This window comes from Mobula birostris, chromosome 1, assembly GCF_030028105.1.
Source record: "Mobula birostris isolate sMobBir1 chromosome 1, sMobBir1.hap1, whole genome shotgun sequence".
Taxonomy (NCBI): domain Eukaryota; kingdom Metazoa; phylum Chordata; class Chondrichthyes; order Myliobatiformes; family Myliobatidae; genus Mobula; species Mobula birostris.
Genome location: NC_092370.1, coordinates 91,737,943 through 91,762,179, shown reverse-complemented (window position 1 = coordinate 91,762,179; position 24,237 = coordinate 91,737,943). Strand labels below are relative to the sequence as shown.

The following is a 24,237-nucleotide window of genomic DNA, read 5'->3' as shown; positions in this document are numbered from 1 at the left end:
TGGTTCCGGCAATATCCTTGAAAATTTTCTCTGTACACTTTCTGCCTTGCTAACATCTTTCCTGTAGGTAGGTGATGAAAACTGCACACAATACTCCAAATCAGGCTTCGCCAATATCTTATACAACTTCAACATGACATCCCATCTCCTGTACTCTCCTGCTCTGTGAAGTCCAATGTGCCAGAAGCTTTCTTTATGACCCAATCTACTTGTGACACCACTTTCAATGAATTATAGACCTGTATTCCCAGATCACCTTTGTTCTTGCACACTCCTCAGTGCCTTACTGTTCACTGTGTAAGACCTACATAGTTCGGTACTTCTGAAGTGCAACATCTTGCACCAGTCAGTATTAAAATCCATCTACCATTTCTCAGCCCATTCTTCCAACTGGTTCAGATCTCGCTGCAAGCTCTGATTGTCTTTCTCGCTGTCCACTATACCCCCAATCCTGATATCATCTGTAAATTTGCTGATCCAGTTCACCACATCATCATCCAGATCATTGATATCAATGATCACAACAGAGCCAGCACCGACCCCTACGGCACACCACTAGTCATAGGCCTTCCAGTCAGAGAGGCAACCATCTACAACCACTCTCTGTCTTCCACAAAGCCAATCTCCACTCTAATTTATTACCTCATCTTGAATGCCAAGCAATTGAACCTTCCTGACCAACCTTGCATGCAGAACCTTATCATATCCCTTGCTGAAGTCCATGTAGACAATATCTACTGCCTTGCCTTCATCAACTTTCCTGGTAACTTCCTCGAAAAGCTATATAAGATTAGTTAGACATAACCTATCAAGCACAAAGCCATGTTGACTATCCCTAATCAGTCTCATGTCTATCCAAATGCTCATATATCCAGTCATTTAGAAAACTTTCCAATAACTTCCGTAGTAGTGATTTCAGGCTCACTGGCCTGTAATTTCTTGCTTTATTTTTAGAGATTTTTAAATAGTGGAACAACATTAGCGATCCTCTAATCCTTTGGTACCTTGCCTGTCACAAAAGGTGTTAAATATCTCTAGTAAGGCCCCTGCAGTTTCTGCATACCTTCCACAGGGTCCAAGGGAACACTTTGTCAGGCCACAAGACAGCAAACATTTCTACATCTGTAGTCTGTATAGGGTCCAAGATGTCACTGCTGCTTTGCCTCACTTCTATAGACTCTGTGTCAGTCTCCTGAGTAAATAAAGATGCAAATATCCATTTAAGATCTCCCCCAACTCTTGGCTCCACACATAGATTACCATTCTGATCTTCCAGAGGACATATTTTATCTCGTGCAGTCCTTTTGCTCTTAACATATCTGTAGAATCCGTGAGGATTCTCCTTCACCTCATTTGCTGAGGCAATCTCATGTCTTATTTTCACTCTCCTGATTTCTTTCTTAAGTGTTCTCTTGTATTTCCTGTACTCCTTAAGTATCTTATTTGTCCCTACCTGCCTGTACCTCCAATGTATCTTCTTTTTTTCTGATCCAGGGTCTCAATATCTCTTGAAAAACAAGGTTCCCTGAACCTGTTATCTTTACCTTTTATTCTGACAAACACATACAAGCTTTGCACTCTCAAAGTTTCATTTTTGAAGGCCTTCCATTTACCAAGTACACCTTTGTTAGAAAACAGCCTCTCCCAATCCACGCTTGCCAGATCCTTTCTGATACTATCAAAGTTGTTTTTTTTTCCCAGTGTAGAGTCTCAACCCATGGACCAGACCTATCCTTTCTGATATTTACTTTGAAACTCATGGCGTTATGATCACTAGATGCAAAGTGTTTCCCTACACCAACTTTTGTTACCTGCCCTGTCTCATTCCCTAATAACAGCTCAAATATCACACTCTCTGTCTTTGGGACTTCTGTATACTGATTAAAGAAGCTTTCCTGAACACATATAACAAACTCTATCCCGTTTCATCCTTTTACAGTATGAGAGTCCTAGTCAATACGTGGAAAGATAAAATCACCTACTATAACAACTGTATGTTTGTTGCAACAGTCTGTGATCTCTCTACAAATTTGTTTCTATAAATCTGTTGGGTGGTCTTTACTATAGCCCAGCTGACATGGTCACACCTTTCTTGTTCCTCAGTTCCACCCATAAAGCCTCACTTGATGAGTTCTGCAGTTTGTCCTGACTGTGCGCACTGCCAACATATTTTCCCTGACTCATAACATCACCTCCCCCCCTTTAATCCCTCCTGCTCTTCTTCCCTCCTAAAACAACTGAACCCTGGAAGACTGAGCTGCCAGTCCTGCCCTTCTTGCAAACAAGTCTCACTAATGGCTACAAAATCGTAATTCCAGGTGTTGATCCTTTGTCTAAGTCTTAACAATACCTGTCTCTACAACCTCCCCACTATCTGTTCTGGCACTTTGATTACCATAGCCCTGCAACTCTAGTTTAACTCCTTCCAACCCCCATCCAAACCATTAACAAACCTTCCCACAAGGATGTTAGTCCCCCCCCCCCCCCCCCAATTCAGGTGCAGACAGTCCCTCCTGTACAGGTCCCACCTTCCCTGGAAGTAGAGCTCAATGATCCAAAATTCTGAATCCCTACCTCCTACACCAACTGCTTAGCCATGTATTAAACTGTATGATCTTCCAGGTTCTGGCCTCACTAGCACGTGGCACAGGTAGCAGTCCTGAGATCACAACCCTGGAGGTCCTTTCCTTTAACTTTGCACCTAACTCCCTGACTCACTTTGCAGAACCTTATCACTCTTCTTAACTATGTCATTGGTACCTATATGGACCACGACTTCTGGCTGCTCACTCTCCCCCTTAAGAATGCTGAGGACTCAATCCGCGATGTCCTGGATGCTGGCACCCGGGAGGCAACATACCATCCTGGAATATTGCACTCGTCAACAGAACCTCCTTTCTGTTCCCCTAACTAATGGATCCCCTATCACAACACTTCACCTCTTCTCTCCCTTCCATTCTGAGTCACAGGTCACTGAGTGCCAGAGACCTGATCATTGTGGCTTCCCTCTGTTAGGTCTTACCACCCCAACAGTAATCTGTTGTTGAGCGGCCACAGGTGTACTCTCTACTATCTGTTTAACCCCTTTCCTCTTCCTGACTGTCACCCAGTCTCCTGTGTCCTGCAGCTTGGGTGAAACTATCTCTCTATGTGTTCTATCTATCAGCCACTCGGCCAACTGAATGATCTGGAGGTCATCCAATGCCAACTCTGACACCTTAATGTGGAGTATAAATCGAAGCTACAGCTCGATGCACTTCAACGTTCAAAGTACAAAGTTCAAAATAAAACTTATTATCAGAGTACAGACGTGTTATCGCACACAACCTGAGATTCTTTTTCTGCAGGCGTGCTTAGCAGATCTATAGAACAGTAACTAAACAGGACAACAGATAGTGCAAATGCGATTATCCCTGTAGATAAACAGCAATCAATAATGAGCATGAAATAACAAGGTAAAGAGTCCTTAAAGTGAGACTATCAGCTGTTGGGAACAGCAGAAGTAGAATGAGTGTAGTTATCCCCTTTTGTTCAAGAGTCTGATGGTTGAGGTGCAATAACTGTTCTTGAACCTGTTGGTGCGAGTCCTGAAGCACTTGTACCTTTTACCTGATGGCCTAGGTGGTGAGGATCTTTGATGATAGATACTACTTTTCTACAACAATGTTTCGTGTAGGTGTGCTCAATGGCTGGGAGGGTTTTACCTGTGATGTACTGGACTGAATCCACTACCTTTAGTAGAATTTTCTGCTCAAAGGCATTGGTGTTCCCATACCAGGTCATAATGCAGTCAATCAATACACTTTCCACCACATATCGATAGAAGTTTGCCAAGGTTTTTGATGACATGCCGAATCTTCACAGACTCCTGAGGAGCTAGAGGCACTGTTGTGCATCCTTTGCAATTATATTTATATATTGGGTCCAGGACAGGTCCTCTAAGACAGGGGTCCCCAACCTTTTTCGTACTGCGGACCGGTTTCATATTGACAATATTCTTGTGGACCGGTCGACTGGGAGTAAGGTTGCCAACGTACAAGAGTAGCAGTCAAATACGTTGGGTTTACCCCGAGAAAGACTACAATGACCATGAAGCCTTGCGCGGGCACCAGTGCGCATGTGTTTACATGCCGATTTCTTAAAAATTGTTATGGCCGATTCTATTGGTGGCGGCCGGGGAGGTGTGTTAATCACGACTGGAATATGGGTGATAAGTGGCTAATATACTCAATTTCGTTTCTAAAAGGGTTTATCTAACGAATTTAATATTAAATACACAGCGCATATTTTCCTGGCATGAATATAGCGATAAGACAATTATCAGGGGAGGACAGGGGAGCTTGAAGTGTTGAACAAATTTCCAGTAGAAGTGGTAGGAGGCAGGATCGATATTATCATTTAAAAAAAAATTGGATAGGTATATGGACAGGAAAGGAATGGAGGGTTATGGGCTGAGTGCAGGTCCGTGGGACTAGGTGAGAGTAGCGTTCAGCACGGACTAGAAGGGCCGAGATCTCCTGTTTCCATGCCGTAATTGTTACATGGTTATATAAGTCACTTATAATAGCATCATAACATTTTAAGTAACGTTTGGATGTCAAACACACAGCGCATATCTTCCTCGTATGAACATATAAAATCATTGCAACGCACCAATATCGCTGAATCAGTGGGAGCCCTGGGCTTGTTTCCCTGCAACAAGATGGTCCTATCGAGGGGTGAAGGGAGACAGCGATACTCGAATGGGTTCCTTATGTCCAGTCTATTCCGCAATTTAGTTTTCTTTGCATTCATTGCAGAGATATGTTGGAAATGGAAGCAACGTTTTCAGTGCTTTCCTGACTATCTCAGGATATTTAGCCTTGACTTTGATCCAGAATGCCGGCAGAGATGTTATGTCAAACATACTTTTCAGCCTGCCGTCATTTGCAAGCTCGAGGAGTTGATCTCCTTCCCGCGCTGACATGGATGACACGCGGGTAATGACCTCGCGTGCGTTCAAGCTCAACAGTGGGCGTGACAGGGAATGAGGAAAGGTGCAACTGCTCCTATCGCCAAATCATATCGCTTCCTCGCGGCCCGGTAGCGCACGCCTTGCAGCCCGGTGGTTGGGGATTGCTGCTCTAAGATAGTGGCACCCAGGAATTTAAAGTTACTGGCCCTCTCCATCTCTGATCCTCTGATGATTACTGGCTCATGAATTTCTGGTTTCCCTCTCCTGAAGTCTATAATCAGTTCCTTGGTCTTATTGACATTGAGTAAAAAGTTGTTGTTATTACACCACAGCCAAGTTTTCAGCCTCCCTTCTGTGTGCTGATTCATCACCCCCCTTGATACAGCCCACAACAGTAGTGTCATCAGCATATTAGTACATGGTGATGGAGCTGTACTTAGCTACATAGTCATAGGTGTAAAGCGAGTAGAGCAGGGGTCTAAGTACACATCTCTGTGGTGCTCCTGTGCTGATAGAGATTACACTGGATATCTCCTTGCCTTCTTACATTCTGCAAGAGGAGCATTCAACTATCCTGCTGATATCCCTACTGCTCTAACTGTGCAAATGTAAAGAAGGAAACCAGAAGCAAACTTGGGAAAAACGAATCCTCCTCCAGCTTTTTTGCCTTCTTTCATTCAAGCCTCTTTGTTGCTGAAGCCTTGAAGAGCTAAAGCTTCAAATAACCACTCTAATACTCTCCACTCCTACAATGGCTGTTTCGCTTGCCCCTGCCTTACTTTTATTTGTTCATGCCAATCAATCCAAATTGCTGATTGGCTGTCGCTCAAACACCAACCTGCTGCGAATCAATGACTTATGCACTCAATCGGCAATCCTGAAGGAGCTACATCTTCTCATGTTTCTGACTGCTGATTGCCTCTACTCAAACTCCAAACTGTTGTGAATCGTTTTCTTATGTACTTAATCAGCAAACCTCAATAGCTACATCCGATCACAGATTGGCTGTTGCCTCAGAGGAAAGCTCTATTTCCCTGCTGATAACTTGATGACTAAGTGTTGTAGTTGTGAAGTATTTTAATTTCTGTGTCATTTGAAAATCCTGAAAATTATTTTTCAGAATCCAGATATTTAAGTAGTCTAGAAAGGATACTGTAGGTGGGAGAAAATGTAATTTTCTCTTCTACGTTTACATCCTTAATCTGACACCACGCCCTCTTCAACATCTTCACCCTTCTACCTTGTTTTCACTTCCAAGGACATCCTGAAAGCATCCTCACTGGTCACCTCTTCTCCTACTATCTCCTCATCTGGTTCAGTATCAAACTTTGTCAGCTAATCTCTGAGAATTGTCTTGACAATTTTAATGTGTTGAGTGGTTTATAAATTGAAGTTGTCGTTCTTGTGTCATGATACTCTGTTGGCAAACTGCCATTGAGATGGTAATGTTAGATACAGTTAGATTCAGCAGTGATAATGTGTGGCCTGCTGTAATATATATTGGCACTTATATAAAGCTCAGAATAAGCCAGGCAGGTCTTTATTAATTGGCTTTGAGGAAATCCTTTGGGTAATGCATAATTTTCTTCATATTTAAAAAAAAACACACTGTGTCTTGCACTGGAAGACCTTCTGAGATCGCCTATGTTAATTCTGACACTGCGATTGTTTGATGTAGCCTTGGACACGTGCTTTTAGAGAATACACTGTGGAATTGCACACACAGTAATCAATATACATTCATTCTCCCCCCCCCCCTTTCCCCTTCTACCTATTCATCTTTTTGTAATTCTCCTTTCTCTCAAATCTTCTAACATTTTTAGCCCTCCTATGCAACCATTTTTCTGACCATCAATGTTATAATTTCAAATTTAGTTTTTAAGAGAATCAAACAGCATAGAAGTAGGCCATTTATGTCAACTCATCCATTGGCACCTTTCCTTATAAATCCCATCTCCCAGCACTTGGTTAATAGACTTAAACCATTCAAGTGTGCATTTATACATCTCTTAAATGCAATCAATGATTCAGTTCCATTCATTTTCAATCACTTTCTCAGGCGGTGTATTCCAGGCATTTATCATTCTTTATCTGAAGAAGGGTCCTCCTCGGATCACCTCTGAATCTTTTCCCCCTGACCCTAAACCTACAGTATTTCCTTTAGTTTTATCTACCCCTGGTATACGGGATAATGTCCTGCTATCTACCCGGTCTGTATTCCTCAGAATTTTATTTCTTTCAGCTATATCCTTACTTGTAACCTTTTCTGCTCCTGCTTCTCCAGCCTCTCTTCATAACTGAACCATTTCATTCCAGTCAACACGTTGGTGGATCTTCTCTGCACCCTCTGTCACATCCTCCATATACCATTGTTGTGACTGTTTCTTGAATGAGGGTTTCCTGAGGCAGGTAAATTGCACAATGTATTTATTCATCCTAAACAGATTTTCTGATGTACCTCTTTCTCCTCCATTGTCATGCAAGAATGCAGTGATGATTTATACTTTTTACATACAAAGGTAACAATATACAATTAAATACTGTTTCCATGGAATAATTACTTATTTTAACATTTTGAGTGTTGACAAGTAACTTTGCAGAATAACATGTCTACAATCAAAGCACATCCCAAATAGCAGAATTCCTTTGAACATTCAAATAACATTGGCTGGTCCAATGTGTGCTGAGCACCAAGCACCCAATCCTCAGAATATACTCATTTGTCACAGTGTTGAGGGTTGGTCTGTTGGATGCATAAAACATAGGCAAAACAGACAATAAATTGTGTATTAAATAGCAGGAATATGTGTTTAATCATATATGTATTAATACAGGAGATGTTCACATAATGCCCTCCCCGATCTCATGACAGATGATTCAATATGCGCTGGTTAACATAAATGTTTACTTATTGCCTTCCCATGTGTAATTGCAAAGGTGCAGAATTGGGATTCCTGCAAACAATGGCTGATTTTGATGGTCTTAAAGTATCATAAGATGTCACATTGTTTGACAAAATATCATTGTACAAGTGCCAATAGAAGCAAATTTCTTAAATGTCCTCCTGTCATTAGCCAGCAGCCTGTGATCTGTAACAGACAATGGTGTCTGTTTTGAATAGTATGGAGAGGTTACAAAACCTTTTTGAAGATTGGTTTGCATTTGAATTAACTAGCTGCCATCTTCATTCCATAACTTCTGAAAATTGCCCCATAACTAACAGTCATAGAGGTACAGAGTCCTACTGTGCAGAAACAGACCATTCGGTCATCTAATCACTGCCTAGTTGCATTGATTCACAGCTGGACTACAGCCTACCATACCCCTCCCATCCATGTATTATTCAAACTTCTCTTGACTTTTGCAATTGAATCCACACTCGCACCACCCTTTGAATGAAGAAGTTCACCCTCAGCTTTCCCTTAATTATTTCATCTTTCACCACTAACCTATGACCTCTAGTTCCAGTCTCACATAACCTCAATGGAAAAAAGCCTAATTATTTACCCTATCTATACTCCTTATAATTTTGTATGTTTCTTTCAAATCTCCTCATTCCCTTACACTTCAAAGAAAAAAAATATCCTAAGCTATTTGATATTTTCCTATAACTCGTTCTTTCCTCATTCTCCCCATGTATTTCATCTTATCTTTAACCCTCTTTACTTTTCTAATCCTCCCTCCTACTTCTTTCCAAACATATTTTCTTTACCCCTTTTCACCATCCTTCCATGTTTTCATCCAGAAACATCTTGCTCTGAGCCAGTTTCAGCATCTCTAGGTTTTAACTTTGTGATTTTCTCCCAAAAAACTAAAGCAACAGCTCCAAATAATGATGTTTTCAATGGTAGAGGAGTTTAGGACCAGAGGGCACACCCTTGGAATAGAAGAAAACCTTTAGAACACAGTTGAGGAGGAACTTCCTTAGCCAAGTGGTAATGAATCTGTGGAATTTATTACCACAGATGGTTGTGGAGGCCAAGTCATTGGATCTATTTATAGTTGAGCTTATTAGGCTCTGGATTTGTAAGGGTGTCAAAGGTTACAGGGCAAAGGCAGGAAAATGGGGTTGAGAGGGAAAATAAATAAGCCATGGCTTAATGGTGGAGTTGACACAATAGACCAAATGGCTTAATTTTGTTCCGATGTCTTGTGGCTTTATGGTCATATGGTCAAGGATCAGCTCAGCTATAACCGCAGGTTTCTACTGGAAGACTCCATCCTAACAGAGCCTTGACTGTCTAATGAATCTGACCATGTGACCTTGCCAGGTTGACCCTTGGACAAGTCATGGACAAGTCTAGTCCTGGCGAAGGGTCTCGGCCCGAAACGTCGACTGCACCTCTTCCTAGAGATGCTGCCTGGCCTGCTGCGTTCACCAGCAACTTTGATGTGTGTTTCATCGAACATTCATTGATTTATTGCTGCTCTGTGGCTTCGATGTTTATCTAGGAGTAGAAAGTAACTTTCCTGTAATTTTGATTGAAGTTTAAATGTATGAATTCACAAAACTGTTACACGAAAATGTGAACATTGATTCAATGGACAGTACTTATCTGGAGGTACAGCTATGTACATTGTTACATTCTTACTCTGCCTGATCTTTAATGATAAATGCCCCTGGTGCTGCAGTACAAATGAATCATGGATACAGGTGTGGCAGAGTTCCTTTTAGTTGTGTTTTTCTTGCTACTGCAGATGTTTGTAATTTATTGTGTTAATCAACAGTGTGTTACTGAGGGAAGAATATAAATTGAACAATAGCCAAAATACTGAGGATGGTCGAAATCAGAAAAGCAATCTGAAAATGCTGGAAAGCACTTGGCTTGTACTTAATTGAAGTATTGAAAATTGCAGTGCTATATTGCAAATGTTTTTATCCCAGATCATTTACTATTTCTTTTTTCATCATTGTAGCGAAAACTCCCCACTTCCTACGCCTGCAGAATGTAGAGGTTAACGCGGGGCAGAATGCCACCTTCCAGTGCATGGCCAATGGGCAAACTTCCTTCACTGACAAACTTTGGCTTCAGGTAAGAAAAAAATCATAAACCAAGAACACAAGAACGAAAGAATGAAACCAAAGTACTCAGCAGGCCAGGCAGCATCTATAGACAGAGATAGACAGAGTTTCTGGTCAATATGCTTTCATGAAAAAGTTGTAATGGAAGGTTGTTACTTAAAATTCTTTATATTTTTTTCTATTCCTCATATGCTGCCTTAGCTGTTACACATTTTTAACATTTTCTCTTTTTCTATTAAATTCAGCAGAAGTCACTACATTCATTGTTATTTAAATATGTTCGCCCAGCAGGTAATTCTTTGTATTGTTTCTACAGAATGGCTTTTGGTAGTTATGCAGGCTCAGAAGTTGAGAGTCTCACAGCTAAGTACTGCTGTGAGTTTCTGTACACATGCTCTTTATTTTCTAATAATTCTTACAAGAAATGTGTTGCATCTGAGCCACTTCCTACGGTACTGGTTTCTTAGAAAGACGACCGTCAGTCTCAACTTCCTGAGCAATACAGCATGTATTTTTGACCAGAGCAATGACAGCTCAGAAGGTGACTCAGCAAGTTTCCAGCCTTTGCTGAAGGTGGAATTTGCTTCATCTCAAGCACAGCTTCCAAGTCTGGAAGCCCCTCCCGTCAGTAAAAGAACATCAAGTAAGCTAGAGCTTTCGATAAAATAACAGCAAAGATGGCATGAGGAACAATTTCTCTCAATTCTGTTAATTACTACTCCCTCCCTCTTCTTTTCCCATTCCTTATTCTGGTTTCCCCTTCACCCGTTCACCACCTTACTTGCCCATCACCTCTGAGGTGAGTTACCCTCCACCTTTCCTTTCTTCCATGGTCCTCTGTTCTATCCTATCAGATTCCCAAATTCCTTCTCCTTTAGCCCTTTGCCCTTTACCTTTTCCACCTATCATCTCTCAGCCTCTTATTTTATTCCCTGCTCACCCACCTACCTTTCCACTCACCTGGATTCAACTACCACCTGCCAACTTGTACTCTTCCCCCGTGCCCACCTTCTTGTTCTGGCTTCCTCCTCCTTTCTTTCCAGTCCTGATGAAGGATCTCAGCGCAAAACGTCAACCCTTTATCCTCCTCTATAGATGCTGCTTGACTTGCTGAGTTCTGCCAACATTTTGTGTATGTTGCTCAAGATGTTCAGTATTTGCCATATCACTTGCATCTAGAGATGGCGTTGGTCTTTTTTTAATTGTCTAGATATGGGTTTTATTTGATTCCAATGACAAGCCAGGAAAATTTTGCCACTTGATTTGAGTCTTAGAATATTGAAGCTGTATCTGAGCTGAGTTTTGGAAAGTTCTATATAATTGATCCTATTCTTTTACTTTTCCACAGAGTACTGCTAATATTCACTCTTCAGTGTAGATCCATTTTCTTTTGATAATTACATTAGAATTTGCTTCCTGTACTTTTACTATCTTGGATTCCAGACTATAATAACACAGTGAGTAAAAAAAAATTCTCACCTCTCCCAGAACTTATTTCTGATTATCTTAAGCCTCATCTCTATTACACCCTTTGCAAGTGAAAATCATTTTATCTAGCTACTTAGAAACAATCTTCATCATTTTGAGTACCTTGTTAAATCTATTCTTCAGGAAAATTGTCCCACTGGCTCCAGTCTTTTCATATGACAGGAACCTTTGATCCAGCACCATTGTTATAAATGTGCAATGTCTATTCAGCAGGGACACTGGAGTGTTGTGGCCAAAGGTTATGGAGCATTGTTAGACCGTGTCCTAGCAACAAATCCATACCTTCAGGAGAGGAAGCAGTGGGAAGAAAACAGGTCAAAACATCAGTCAGCAGTTACACTTAAAATATAGCTGTCACAACAGAAGCACATATGCCTACCATTTTTGAAATAAATTGGATTTAATTGTGACCATTGTGCTTCTAACAAAGGTATATTTTAAATATTTTAAATTGCTAGTTTAAATATTTTAAACTTCATAAAATTATCTTTCTTAAAATATCAACTGGTAGAAATTTTGAAAATTGGCATTTAAGTCAGTCCCAGAGCATTGGTAATCAAGAGTAATGAAGCAGTTGCTACAGCCTCATTACATAAAATGTCAATCTGATACACACTTTTGAAGCAGCAAGTGGCTGATAATCATTGAACAGTGTTGAAAGAAGCACAGAGAGAAACTAGCAGGAAAAGGGGAAAGTAACTGGTAGTTTGCTCTTAAAATCTATTTGGTACAAGTAGCCATTTTGTTGCAAGGGTAGATCCAATTTATGTAAACATAAACTTTAAAAAAATATTTATGTGCTTTTGAAATTCTTTGAGTCTGTTTGCAGTACATTCATTCAATTTGTCTATTAGATTCAAGTTTGTCTTACATTAAAAATCTATGTCAATGTTTAAAATTCATGTAAATGGGTTCTATTGCTGGTAGCAACATACAATTGTCTGAAGGAACTCAGCAGGTTGATCATCATCTGGGAGGAAAGGACATGTCAATGTTTCAGACTGAAACACTGTATCAGGACTGTGGATGCAGAGTTTTGACTTGAAATACTAACAATAGCTTTTCTCTCACAGATACTTCTTGACCTGCTGAGTTTCCCTGGCAGATAGTTTGTTGCTCCAGGTTCCAGCATCTGCACCCTCTTGTGTCACTATATTTGGTAGGCTCTGAGTTAATTTCATTTCCTTTGAGTTAAGAAAAGGAAATAAAACAAAAGATTATTCCAGGTCACTGTACATTCGCATCTATTGGTAAAGGATTTACATTTGCGATACTCCCATTGCAAATGCAGTTATGCAGAATTGGAATATTATCAATGATGCAGTTTAGAAACAAGGGCAGCTCAAGCAGGAGTTCACAGAGAGAGAGGTCAGGGTGGGGTGGGGAAGCATGAGTTTAGTTCCTATCTGGACTGCTGAGGAATTTAAATTCAAGTAGCTAAATAAAAGTCTCAGTACAGCACAAAGTAGCCCTCAATACCTCGAGATTCAGGAGACAGATGATGGAATCTAGAGCAACAACAACCTACTGGAACTCAACAGGTACAGCAGCATCTGTTGGGGGAAGGAGCTTTTAGCAGTTTAGGTCAAAACTCTGGTCAGGTCTGTAAGTGACTCTAGCCTCTTAATGTGTTTATTACCTGGCTCAGTTCAGTAGTGGTAGAGATGAAGAGTAAATTCAGGACTTGTAGCTATGTTCATGTTCTATAATTTAATAACTAAATGAAATTTTACTTCCTGACTGTAAACTGTGAACATTACTTAAAAAGTACAAAGAGCATCTCCCTTCCAGTCAATAAGGCCATGAAAGAGAAGCACAATCTCACTGTTTTTCACTTTACTCCTTCAACGCCAACACTTGCCACCAATTCATCATAGTCCTTGAACTGGTTGGCTTATGAGTCTATATCAGAGGGTAAATTATTTTGTTGCTATAGGTTTATTATTATCACGAGTACCAAAATACAGTGAAACGCTTGTCTGCATACAGTCAATACAGATCATATCACTGGTTAAACAGCTGACGTTTCTAGATGAGACCATACTTCAGGACTTGAAAAGAAGGGGAATGAAGTCAGAATGAAAAGATGCAGGGAGGGGAAAGAAGATAGCCAGAAGGTGATTGGTGAAGCCAGGGGAAGGGGGAAAGGTAAAGGGCTGGCGAAGAGGGAATCTGATAGGAGAGTAAACCATAGGAGAAAGGGAAGGAGGAGGGGACCCAGGGGAGGTAATAAACAGGTGAGAAGAGATAAGAGGCTAGAGTGGGCAATATAATAGGAGGGGAGGAGGAAGAAATGTTTTTACTGGACAACAAAATCTTTATTCATGTTATCTGGTTGGAGTCTACCCAGACAGAATACATTTGAATGCATGTTGTATACAGGATAAGGTAAATGATCTTGCAGCACATTAGAGATGGGCAGGAATGATGTTGTGGGCATCACTGAGTTGCGACTGAAAGAAGATTATAGTTGGGAGTTTAACATCCAAGGATATACATTGTATCAAAAGAAATGGCAGGTAAGCAGAGGGTATGGTGTGGCTCTATTGATTGAAAAAAATGAAATCAAATCCTTAGAAAGAGGTGGTAGAGTATTAGAAGTAGAACCTTTGTGGATGGAGTTAAAAAACTGAAGGGGTAAAAAGACCCTGATGGGAATATTATTCAGGCCTCTAAACAGTAGTCAGGATGTGAGCTACAAAGTACAATGGGAAACAGAAAATGTATGTCAAAAGGGCAATGTTGTGATAGTCATGGGGGATGGATTTCAATATGCAAGTAGATTGGGAAAATTATGTTGGTACTGGTTTTGGATCCCAAAAGAGAGAATTTGTAGAATGCCTATGAGATGGCTTTTTAAAGCAGCTTGTGTTTGAGTGTACAAGGGGATCAACTGTCCTGGATTGGGTGTTGTGTAATGAACTGGATCTGATTAGGGATCTTAAGGTAGAAGAACCATTAGGAGGCAGTGATCATAATATGAAATAATTCACCCTGCAATTTGAGGGGGAGAAGCTAAAATCAAATATATCAGTATTACAGTGGAGTAGAGGGAATTACAGAGGCAAGAGGGAGGAACTGGGCGAAGCTGACAGGGAGAGGACGTTAGCAGGAATGACCACAGAGCAGCAATGGCTGGAGTCTCTGGGAGCAATTTGGAAGATGCAGGATAGATAGCTCCTAAAGAAGAAGTAGTATTCTAAAGGTATAATACTTAAGAATGACTGACAAGGGAAGTCAAATTCAAAAGAGATGACTTATAATAGAACAAAAATTACTGTAAAGTTAGAAGATTAGGAAGCTTTAAAAGAAAAAACAACAAAAGACAACTAAAAAGCCATAAGGAGGGAAAATATTTAAACTTAATTTAAGCTAGCTAATAATATCAAAGAGGGTAACAAAAGTTGTTTTCAGATTTATGAAGAGTAAAAGGCAGGTGAGAAGGTCTCTGGAGAAATTCAGACATGACAAAGTATTGGAACCCCTAGGTTGTGAAGGAGTATGCTGAGTAGCTGTGTGGAGTTCTCCAGCACATTTTCAATCTGAGTCTCAACCTCGAAAGGGTCCTGACTGTGTGGAAAAATATCATGTGTGATTGTAGTCCCCAAGAATGGCCAACCAAAAGTCTTGAATGACTACCGTCCAGAGGCCCTGACCTCACACATCATGAAAACCCTAGAGAGGCTGGTCCTGGCTCACCTCCGACTCCTGGTCAGATCAACCCTCAACCCCCTGCTGTTTGACTACCAGGAGCACCTTGGACTTGACGATACTGTCATCTACCTGCTGAACAGAGCCTACTCCCCTTGGGATAAGTAGGGCAGCACTGTGAGGATCATGTTTTTTGATTTCTCAAGTACCTTCAATACCATACAGTCCTCGTTGCTGGGAGAAAAGCTCCATTCAATGCAGATTGGCTCTTCCATTATATCCTGGATAATGGACTACCTGACTGGCAGACCACAGTTTGTGCAGCTTCAGAGCTCTGTGTCTTACATGGATATAAGCCGCACTGGAGCCCCACAGGGGACGGTATTGGCTCCCTTCCTGTTAAGCCTGTATACCTCAGACTTTAGATACAACACTGAGTCATGTCATCTGCAGAAATTCTTTGATGACTCCGCAATAGTTGGGTGTATAAAGGGAGAAAGGAAGGGTGAATACAGGGCCCTGTTGGTGGACTTTGTCAAATGGTACAAATAGTCATAGTCATACTTTATTGATCCCGGGGGAAATTGGTTTTTGTTACAATTGCACCATAAATAATAAATAGTAATAGAACCTTAAATAGTTAAATACTAATAAGTAAATTATGTCAGTAAATTATGAAGTAAGTCCAGGACCAGCCTATTGGCTCAGGGTGTCTGATCCTCCAAGGGAGGAGTTGTAAAGATTGATGGCCACAGGCAGGAATGACTTCCTATGACGCTCTGTGTTGCATCTCGGTGGAATGAGTCTCTGGCTGAATGTACTCCTGTGCCCAACCAGTACATTATGTAGTGGATGGGAGACATTGACCAAGATAGCACGCAACTTAGACAGCAACCTTTTTTCAGACACAACCGTGAGAGAGTCCAGTTCCATCCCCACAACATCATTGGCCTTACGGATGAGTTTGTTGATTCTGTTGGTGTCTGCTACCCTCAGCCTGCTGCCCCAGCACACAACAGCAAACATGATGGCTCTGGCCACCACAGACTTGTAGAACATCCTCAGCATCGTCTGGCAGATGTTAAAGGACCTCAGTCTCCTCAGGAAATAGAGACAGCTCTATCCCTTCTTGTAGACAGACTCAGTGTTCTTTGACCAGTCCAGCATATTGTCATTTTGTATCCCCAAGAATTTGTAATCCTCCACCATGTCCACACTGACCCCCTGGATGGAAACAGGGGTCACCGGTACCTTAGCTCTCCTCAGGTCTACCACCAGCTCCTTAGTCTTTTTCACATTAAGCTGCAGATAATTCTGCTCACACCATGTGACAAAGTTTCCTGCCGTAGCCCTGTACTCAGCCTCATCTCCCTTGCTGATGCATCCAACTATGGCAGAGTCATCTGAAAACTTCTGAAGATGACAAGACTCCGTGCAGTAGTTGTGAATCATCTGCAGCTCAACATCAGTAAAACAAAAGAGATGGCGATGGACTTTTGAAAGGCTAAGCCTACACTGCTCACTGTCACTATTGATGGTGAGGACATGGATCTGGTGAGGACCTAAAGGTACCTGGGGATGCATCTGGATGGCAGACTTGAGTGGAGCACCAACACAGAGGCTGTGTACAAGAAGATCAAAAGTTGCCTCTTCCTGAGGAGACTGAGGACCTCTGGAGTATGCAGGTCTCTCCTTTATATGTTCTACTAGTCTGTTGTCACCAGTGCAATCTTCAGTGTGCTGGGGCAATGACATCAACATGGGTGATGCCAGCAGCTCAATAAACTAATTAGAAAGGCTGGCTCTGTTATAAAATTCAAACTGGACACACTGAAGTCTGTGGTAGAACATAGGACCCTATGGAAAATCATGGCAATTCTGGACAATGTTTCTCACCCTCTGCATGCCACCTTGGCTGAGCAGAGGAGCACTTTTCATAATTGACTAAGATAACTGTGCTGCTCCAAAGAGCGCTGTATGAGGTCATTCTTACCCTCAGCCATTAGGCTCTATAATGAATCAACCTATAGCCGGGGAAGTGATGACCTCTTCCTATTAGACTGATTGAGGTAACTTATTTCTTTTATTCTTTCTTACTTCTCTTCTAATATTTGTATATCCGTGCACTTGTAATGCTACTGTGACACTGTAATTATCTTTATGATCAATAAAGTATCTATCCATCTGTATCAAACCACTGGAAAATGAAGTTGGAGAGGTAGTAATGTGGGACAAGGAAAAGGCAGACAGCCTAAATAAATATTTTGCCTCAGTCTTCACTGTGGAAGATGTTAGCAGTATGCCAGAAGTTTGAGAGTGTCAGGGGGCAAAAGTGAGTGCAGCTGCTATACTAGGGAGAAGGTTCTTGGGAAGCTGAAAGATCTGAAGGCAGATAAGCCACCTGGAATAGATGGACTACACACCAGGGTTCTGAAGGAAATAGCTGAAAAGATTGTGGAGGCATTCGTAATGATCTTTCAAGAAACACTAGAGCCTGGCATGGTTCTGGAGGACTAGGAATTGCAACTAGCAAGAATCGCTGGAGGCAGAAAGAAGGAAATTGTAGGCCAGTTAGCCTGACCTCAGTAGTTAGAACATATTGGAGTTGGTTGTTAAAGATGAGACTTTGGGGTACTTGGAAGCAGATGAAAAAATGGGCCAAAGTGAGCATTGGAATTCTTTGAGGAAATAACAAGAAGGATAGACAAAGGAGAATCAGTAGATGTTGTGTATTGGAATTTTTAAGAAGCATTTGACATAGTGCTGCACATGAGGCACCTTAGCAAGGTAAGAGGCCATAGTTTTGCACAAGAGATGCTAACATGGAAAGAACATTGGTTGATTGACAGGAAGCAAAGAATGGGAATAAAGGGAGCCATTTGCAATTGACTGCCAGTGGCTAGTGGTGCTCTGCGGGAGTCGATGTTTTTTATGTTGTATGTCATTGACTTGGATGATGGAATTGATGGCTTTGTGGCCAAGTTTGCAGACAATACGAAACTAGGTGGAAGGGCAGGTAGTGTTGAGGAAACAAGGAGGCTGCAGAATGACTCAGACAGATTAGGAGAATGGGCAATAGACTGGCAGATGGAATAGAGTCAGAAAGTGCACTTTGGTAGAAGAAATAAAAGCATAGATGATTTTGTATAAGAGGATAAAATTCAAAAATCTGAGGTGCAAAGAGACTTGGGAGTCCTTGTGAAGGATTCCCTGAAGGTTAACTTGCAGGTTGAGTCAGTGGTGAGGAAGGCAAATGTAATGCTAGCATTTATTTCAAGAGGACTAGAATATAAAAACAAGGGTGTAATACTGAAGCTTTATAAGGAACTGGTGAGGTCTTATTTGGAGTACAGTATTGTGAGCAGTTTTGGGCCTCTTATCTAACAAAGGATGTGTTAACATTGGAGAGGGCTCAAAGCAGTCTCATGAAAATGATTCTGGGATTAAAAGGCTTATCATATGAGAAACATTTGCTAATTCTGGGCCTGAAGTCACTGAAATTTAGAAGACGGTGGGGGGGGGGTCTTATTGAAAACAATCGAATGTTAAAAGGCTTATATAGAGTGGATGTAGAGAGGATCTTTCTTTTCGCAGTGGGAAGCTGGGGTGAACATGGGTGTTGGGGAAATGGAGGAGGTGCAGGTGCGGGCAGCATCAATAGTGGAGGAAGGGAAACCACGTTCTTTGAAGAGGGAGGACCTGTCTGATGTCCAGGAAAGGAAACCCATATCCAGGAAACAGGTTGCAGCAGAGATGAAAGAACTGAAGAAAGAGAATAACATTTTTATAGGAGACAGGGTGGGAAGGGGTATAGTCATGATAACTGTGGGATTCAGTATGCTTATAAAAGATGTCAGTCGACAGCTTGTTTCTTGAGATTGAGACAGAGAAATTGAGAAAAGGGTGGGAGCAGACAGAAATGGGCCAAGTGAGTTTATGGACAGGTTGGAAGTTGGAGGCAAAGTTGACGAAATTGATGAGCTCAGCATGGGTGCATGAAGCAGCATCAATGCACATGTCAGTGTAGCAGAGGAAGAGTTGGGGAGCATTACTGAGGAAGGCTTGGGACATTGACTGTTCTACATACCCAGTGAATAGGCATGCATCCCTGGGGTCTATCCTGGTGCCAATGGCTACCCCTTGAGTCTGGAGAAAGTGGGAGGAGCCAAAGGAAAAATTGTTGAGTGGTGAGGACCAGTTCTGCCTGTTGGTGATGGATGTGATGGAAGGAAATTGGTTGGTTCCTTTATTGAGAAAGAACCAGAGAGCTTCAAGCCCTTCTTATTGGGGATAAAATTGTATAGAGACATGATGAAAATGAGGCAGTCAAGGCGAGGGAAATGCAAGTTAGTGAGGAGATGGAGACCATGAGGAGTGCTACGGATGTAAGTGGGAAGGGACTGAACCAAGGGCGATAGAATGGAGTAGAGATAGGAGGACACGAGTTCAGTGGGGCACGAGCAGGCAGAGAGAATAGGCCTATCTGGACAGTCAGGTTTGTGGATCTTGGATAGGAGATAAAAGTGAGCAGTGTGAGGTAAGGGAACTATGGGTTTGGTTGCAGTAGATGGGAGTTCTCCAGTGTTGATGAGGTCACTGGTGTCAGAGATGGTTTTCTGATGGTCTGGAGTGGAGTCCCCTTCAAGGGGTAGGTCTGAGGAGGTGTCTGAGAGTTGCTGCCTGGCCTCCACAAGGTAGAGATCAGTGTGCCACACTACAACAGCACCCCACTTTGCGGGTTTGATGATCAGGTTGGGGATTGATGCAGAGAGAGTGGAGGGCAGGCAAGTTCTTGCGACAGGTGGTTAGTTTCTGTCTAGAGGGTTCTGAAGGCTAATACATTAGATATATTTGGAGTGGAGCAAGATAATGGGGCGGGGGGTGCTTGGAGGCTCTGTGAATCTGCCATGAAACAGGAGTTGAAGCCTTGGCTAGATCAGCCATGATCATAGTGAATGGCTAGACAGGTGTGATGGGCTGAGTGGTCTACTGCTGCTCCTATTTTCTAGCATTTTTGGAAGAGAGGGACAGTAGACTTCCTTCACTCAAAAACGAAATGAGTTTTTACAAGAGTCTGGTGGCTTCCAGATTACCATTATTCCTCCGTCTCCGCCGCATCTGCTCTCAGGATGAAGCTTTTCATTCCAGGACGAGGGAGATGTCCTCCTTTTTTAAAGAAAGGGCTTTCCTTCCTCCACCACCGACTCTGCTCTCAAACGCATCTCCCCAATTTCAAGCACATCTGCTCTCACTCCATCCTCCCGCCACCCCACTTGAAAAAAGGTTCCCCTTGTCCTCACCTACCACCCCACCAGCCTCCGAGTCCAACATATTATTCTCCGTAACTTCCGCCACCTCCAACGGGATCCCACCACTAAGCACATCTTTCCCTCCCCCCCTCCCCCCGCTTTCGGCAGGGATCGCTCCCTATGCGACTCCCTTGTCCATTCGTCCCCCCCAACCCTCCCCACCGGTCTCCCTCCTGGCACTTATCCTTGTAAGTGGAACAAGTGCTACACATGCCCTTACACTTCCTCCCTTACCACCATTCAGGGCCCCAAACAGTCCTTCCAGGTGAGGCGACACTTCACCTGTGAGTCGGCTGGAGTGATATACTGTGTCCGGTGCTCCCGATGTGGCCTTCTATATATTGGTGAGACCCGACGCAGATCGTTTCGCTGAACACCTACGCTCTGTCCGCCAGAGAAAGCAGGATCTCCCAGTGGCCACACATTTTAATTCCACGTGCCAGTCCCATTCCCATTCTGATGTGTCCATCCACGGCCTCCTCTACTGTAAAGAGGAAGCCACACTCAGGTTGGAGGAACACCTTATATTCCGTCGGGGTAGCATCCAACCTGATGGCATGAACATTGATTTCTCAAGCTTCCACTAATGCCCCACCTCCCCCTCGTACCCCATCCCTTATTTATTTATATACACATTCTTTTTCTCTCTCTCCTTTTTCTTCCTCTGTCCCTCTCACTATACCCCTTGCCCATCCTCTGGGTTTTCCCCCTCCCCCTTTTCTTTCTCCCTAGGCCTCCTGTCCCATGATCCTCTCATATCCCTTTTGCCAATCATCTGTCCAGCTCTTGGCTCCATCCCTCCCCCTCCTGTCTTCTCCTATCATTTTGGATCTCCCCTCCCCCTCCCACTTTCAAATCTCTTACTAGCTCTTCCTTCAGTTAGTCCTGATGAAGGGTCTCGGCCCGAAACGTCGACTGTACCTCTTCCTAGAGATGCTGCCTGGCCTGCTGTGTTCACCAGCAACTTTGATGTGTGTGGCTTGAATTTCCAGCATCTGCAGATTTCCTCGTGTTTACCATTATTCCCAGTAACTTTTTATTGTGCATTTATTTAGTTAATGGTGTTTACGTTTCTCAGGTGTCATGCTGGGCTTTGAACAAGAAATTTAGTCTGGATTCAGATTACAGCTGCTGCTCCCCAAATGATCTCTGCTGAGCCAAGACCAGAGCACAATTGGTCATTTCACCGCATCACTGGACCTTAATCGCATTTGCACTCACTGTACTTAAAGGCAGGAATGAGAACTGTGATAAGTTTTGAAGGCTGCATTTACACTTACAATACAATGGTCACAGACTGATACCACATGGAAACAGGCCCTTTGGCTCACCACATCTGTGCCAGCTGTCAAGTACCACTTTACATTAATCCTACCTTATGCCATTTTTTAAAATTCTTACAACACTCCCCTTGGATTTTGCCATCTATTCACACACTAGGAGCAATTTAGAATGATCAGTTGATCTACTAACCACACACCTTTGGGATTTGGGAGAAATCCAGAGTACGCGGAGAAGCCCAGTGAGAACATGCAAACTCCAGCAACCTGAGTTGAGAATTGAACTCAGTTTACTGGAGCTATGAGGAGGCAGCTCGACCATCCACTGTGCAATTCCTGCTTCCCTCTGAAAGTGTGCTCACTCACTGGCAGTAATTTTAACATGAGGTTTGGAGTAAAGTACTTGCAGTGTTGAGTTATAATTGCTAACGTAACTCTCAATCATGGTCAGGATGATACAATTTGCCCCACTCTATCAATTACTTGATGGCAAACTTGGTTGAAGTTGACTATCACTGATCTCAGAAGTTAGCAATTTCTGCTTAGCCTTGAGTATCATTGGTGTATGGCTCTCTCTGGACTAAGCGTTTAATGTGTTACTTTTTACTGTTGTCCTCTTCAGCGGCACAATGGACATGACACACCTGTGAAGGAGACCAAAGTGTTGAACCACCGTCGATTCGTAGCTACCTTCATGGTGGCTAACACCATTAAGAGTGACAGTGACCGCTATCGTTGTGTGATTGAATCAGACAGAGGCTCCGGGGTGTCCAACTATGCAGAGTTAATTGTGAAAGGTTAGTTTACATTTATGTTCCTTTCCTCCTCTGCTGTATTGTCCATAAGGAAAATTGTTACGCTGGATGGAAGAGTTTAATATCGCTGATGAAGCAGTGAAATCATTTTCCACAGAGATTGCTAAGAAAATAATCAGAGCGTTGCCTTTGCTTGAACAGAGTTTTTGTCAAAACACGGCTATCTTCAGTGTTGTCCTTAAAATCATCAATGTGATGAAAGGGCAAAGGATATTAAATATTCTTCCATTTGAACCCAGTAAATGTGGTAAGTTTTGGGAAAGATCTGAAGTGTGAAGGAGGATATAAATCAGCTCCAACATGAAGTCAGAAAACTAAAGAAATAAAGCTTGGAGATATTCAGCAGGTTATGCAGCATCTAGGGAAAAGGAAACAGACTTAGCGATTAGAAACATTCACTGTTTCTGCCTCCACCGATGCTGCCTGACTTGTTGGCTGTCTTCATTGTCTGCTATAATCCCAATATAAAAAGTAGTTGTTGTCACTCATCATTGCATAGTACTATAGAAATATATCTCAAAGGAGTCCATCTGATCCCGGTCTGTCAAGCTTCAAGCCATTTCTCAGTTCTTTATTTATTATCACTGTCATACGTCAAGGAATTTGTTGCTTATGGAGAAAGTACAGTACAGCATGTAAAATGTTATTGCAAGTTACAATGAATAAAAAAGAGAAATAGTGAGGTAGTGTTCATGGGTTCATAGATCATTTAGAAATCTGGTGTTGGAGGGGACGAAGCTGTTCCTAAAACATTGAGCGTGCGTCTCAAGGTCCTGCACCTCCCCCTTGCAACCTGGATGGTGATGGCCCTTAATGATGGATGCAACCTTCCTGAGGCATTGCTTTATGAAGGTGTCCTCAATGGTGGTTATGTTTGTATGATGAGCAGTACTACTTCCACCAGCCTTTCAGCTAGTGTATTCCTGACTCCAACCCACCCTGAGTGCAAACATTCCAAATCGCCAATTTACTGCTTTAGCATCCCAAAATATTTCCCAGTATTTTCCCTTGGTTATTGACATTTTTGCTCATGGTATATAGCTATCCTGTGCGTATTTTTTTCTATCAGCCATTATTGTATGCATCATAATTGCTCTCAGTGATCCCTATAGATCTCTTCCAAAAGAAAAACAAACACCTGTTTTTATTTTATGTTGCACATTTTCAGAAACTGAGTTATAGTTTACCACAATTTTCTTCTGTAGTGATAGCCCAGGAACTATACTTAGACATGGATTAGTTGTTTTGTATATCGATAAAGATTGTGCAAACAGCCAGAGAACTGTAATTGCGCATTGCCAGCTTTCAGTGTTATTTCTTTCACACAATCAGCAAGAACCACAACAGAATAGAACATCCCAAAATGCTACACACCGACGCATCAGTAGAATCGGAATCAGAATCAAGTTTATTATTACTGGCATGTGTTGTGAAATTTGTTAACTTAGCAGCAGCAGTTCAATGCAATATGTAATATAGAAAAGAGAAAAACAATTAATAAACATATAAGTAAATCAATTACAATATATGTATATTGAATTAATTAAAAATCATGCAAAAACAAACGTGAGGTGGTGTTCACTAGTTCACTGTCCATTTAGGAATCGGATGGCAGAAGCTGTTCCTGAATCGCTGAGTGTGTGCCTTCAGGCTTCTGTATCTCCTGCCTGATGGTAACAGTGAGAAAAGGGCATGCCCTGGGTGCTGGGGGTCCTTA

The 24,237-nt window shown here is 42.1% G+C and overlaps 1 protein-coding gene across 13 annotated transcripts in view; it reads left to right on the top strand.

The window, feature by feature from the left end:
• LOC140198158 (receptor-type tyrosine-protein phosphatase mu-like) overlaps positions 1 to 24,237 on the top strand; it is a 1,049,822-nt gene that overhangs the window by 427,966 nt on the left and 597,619 nt on the right. For all 13 annotated transcript variants that reach the window (XM_072259223.1, XM_072259213.1, XM_072259205.1 and 10 more), the window contains 2 exons: positions 9,872 to 9,987; positions 22,328 to 22,502. In XM_072259223.1, coding sequence (XP_072115324.1) covers positions 9,872 to 9,987; positions 22,328 to 22,502 — 291 coding nt within the window. The remainder of the gene's footprint in view (positions 1 to 9,871; positions 9,988 to 22,327; positions 22,503 to 24,237) is intronic.